Below are 3,063 nucleotides of genomic sequence, written 5' to 3' on the forward strand. Positions count from 1 at the left end.
GAGTATAACTTCGAGGTGAAGTACAAGCCGGGGCGGCTTAATGTAGTGGCCGACGTGCTGTCGCGCAGGCCGGACTACGAGTTCGCCCATGTGACAACGGTGACGTCGTCAGTGCCTGACTTAATACGCGCAGCATAAGCACAATACGACATGTGTGTAGCTTTACTACGTGCTCCAGGGAGCGAAGAGTTTAAAACCCCTGACAAGAAAATGTCTGGGCGCTTACGCACAAGACTGAATCGATAAACTCTCAAAGGTGGCCTGCTGTACTACAGCACTGGCCCTGAGGACACTCCTCCTGTGGTCGTTCCTCACGATGACATCAAGTATCGTATCCTCTATGAGGTACATGATACGCCCGTTGGTGGGCATCTAGGTCGTGAGAAGACCTATGGCTCCGTGAGATCGATGTACTGGTGGCCCAAATTGTACAAATGGGTGGGCACCTATGTACGCATGTGTGAGACGTGTCAAGGGACGAAGTCCACGCCGAACGCGGCGGCGCCATTAGCGAGTTTACCGGTCCCGTTGGCAGTCCACTTTGTGTTTGGCCTTCCAAGAGACAACGCGGGAAATACTGGTATCTTGGTCTTTGTAGACCGGTTGAGCAAGATGGCTCACTTAGCGGCAGTGCCGGACATCATCGATGGTGAGGGTACAGCTTTGCTGTTTCTAGACAGAGTATTTCGCCAACATGGCTTGCCTGAGGGAATTGTCTCGGATGGAGACCCGCGGTTCACCGTGAAGTTCTGGACGTCCTTTGTTTAAGGTGCTTGGCACCCGTTTGGACATGTCCACAGCGGATCATCCGCAAACCGATGGTCAAACTGAACGCGTTAACCGCGTTGTGGAGGACATCCTACGAAGCGTATGTGCTGAAGCGCCGAAACGCTGGAGCGCAATACTCCCACTCGTTGAGTATGCATTGAACAATGCGGCACATGTCTATACAGGCTTCACCCCATTCTATGTGAACGGGCTTGTGAATCCTCGCGTCCCGCTGATACGACCACGTGGTGGCTCAGGGCTTGGCGGGGGAGGAATAGCCGAGCGGCTTGCTGATATCAGTCCTATTACGGTACGCAAGTAAGTCGATGGCTTTGTCTCGGTGAGACTTAGCGTTATGCGCCAGGTGTGCGACGCTATGGCTGAGAGCCAAGGCCTGCCAAAGGAACATGCGGATGCTCGAAGCAGAGGAATTGTGAAAAGGTTTGAGATCGGCGACCTCGTTGTACTAAACGCAAAAAAACCTACCTACACATGCAGTGTCTGCGGTCTTTAAGACCAAGTTGAGACCTAGGTTCATTGGACCGTTCAAGGTCGTGGCCAGGAAGGGCCTAGCGTACACGCTTAAATCTTCCAAAGAAGATGCGCACCCACCCGGTGTTTTACGTGGGCTTGCTCTAGCCATATCTTGATCCTGCTCGGGTGAGCGTAGAGTCGCTGGCGCCGACCCGAAAAGTGGCCGCTCGTCAGCGGCTGGCTGGGCCACAACACGGCGCTGTGAGAAAGCAGGTGGCACGGCCACAGCAGGCTGAGGAACAGCTAGTGGCAGAGCCACTGAACGAGAACCGAGCTGCTGGAGACGCAGCAACATGTCCAGCTGACCCTGCAGCTGAGCGACTTGACGCTCTAGGTCAGCGACCCGGTTTTGGACCGTTTGAGGCTTGTCAAACCAGTCCACCCGTCGGTGCATCACCTCGAGATCATCCGCCAAGCGGCCACCAGAAACCTTCGGCTCGTCAACAAACTGGTTCAGTGAACCGACGCGCTGTTTCAGCACACGAAGGTCGCAGGTAATCGCCACGCGAAGGTCCACCGGCGATTCGCCCCGCCCCCCCCCCCTCCGGCTCTGCTCGATGAGCATAGTGAGCTCCACTACCACGTGGTATGCCTTGTGGCGCGACGTCGTCGCTGGGGTCGTACCCAGTATCTTGTGAAGAGGAGGGGTTACCCTAGAAAAAAAACTCACATAACTCTTGGGAGTTTGAGGTTTCGCTCTAGAAAGATTGCCCTGACGTCGTGGACGCTTATGATCGGGCACATCCGGTGCTGGAACGCCGTCCTAGCGTGCGACAGCGCCGCCAGGCGCTGGGTTGAGAACAACCCGAACGGTTCGAATGGAGGGAACCGACTGTCGGTTGAGTTGCAATTGCAAGCGCTCCCGATACTCCTGCGGAGTTGTGACTTGTGGAGTCAAGTATCGCTCGCAGAGCGGGTGCCGGAGCACCTGCTCATCAGCAGTAGCGGCAGCAGGCCCACACACATACGTGTCTAAACGTTGCTGTGCAGCACGACGTGCAGTTTCAGCAGCGTCACATGGCTGGAAGCCATAGTCGCGACGCGACGAATGAACAATTGCAGGTCGAGACGACTGTTGAGTAGATAGCATACGGCTCTGAGCCTCATCCAGGTCATTCGTAATGCCGTTTGAACCACGCTGATCTACCTCGACGTACCGTGAGGGCAGCGGAGGCGCATCGCGCAAAGCCCGTAGAGGGTTCGGTCGTTCTGGGAACAGATTTGGCGCTCAAAGCTCTCGCATCGGTGGTGACCGAGAAACCCAGTCATGAGACCTCAAAGAGGCGGCTGGTGATGACACCATACTGCGGTGAGACCTCGGAGAGGCGCCTTGTGATGACGTATCGCCAGCCATGGGCTCGTCCAGGTCAATCTGACCTTCTTCCAGTTCATCGAACAAGAGGTCATTACCCCTGCGTGGAGCCCGAGGCTCTTGAGCTTGGCTCTCGTCACTTCGACGGCTCATGGAGCGTGTGCCGTGTCGGCGACGGTGCTCACGGTGATACTAGGCCATGGAGAGGCTGGTAACCGCTTCCGAAGCAGGCGCTGCGCGCGTATGTTGGTCTGGGACCACTAGGGAGCTTGTGACGCTACGCGCTGAAGAGGTTTGGCCGTGGACTGATGACGAAGAGCTTGGCATCAACGATGCCAAGGCGTTTATGAGCTCGCGGAGCTTCTGAATGCGTGCTTGAGGTGTAGTGACCTCCGACGTCTTGACATGACTAGACCTCGCATGAGGAACTTTTGAGAACGGAAAGTTCT

At 56.0% G+C, this 3,063-nt stretch overlaps 1 protein-coding gene across 1 annotated transcript; it reads right to left on the minus strand.

Moving 5' to 3' along the window:
- Positions 1-2,065: 2,065 nt before the first annotated feature.
- Positions 2,066-2,767, minus strand: PPTG_07272 (hypothetical protein; the record flags this gene model as incomplete). The annotated part of the gene is made up of 2 exons (XM_008901440.1): positions 2,066-2,511; positions 2,608-2,767. The coding sequence occupies 2 exons, from the start codon at positions 2,765-2,767 to the stop codon at positions 2,066-2,068; spliced, it is 606 nt and encodes a 201-aa protein (XP_008899688.1).
- Positions 2,768-3,063: the final 296 nt, after the last annotated feature.

The sequence above is a fragment of the Phytophthora parasitica genome (genome assembly GCF_000247585.1).
Source record: "Phytophthora parasitica INRA-310 unplaced genomic scaffold supercont2.11, whole genome shotgun sequence".
NCBI lineage: Eukaryota > Oomycota > Peronosporomycetes > Peronosporales > Peronosporaceae > Phytophthora > Phytophthora nicotianae.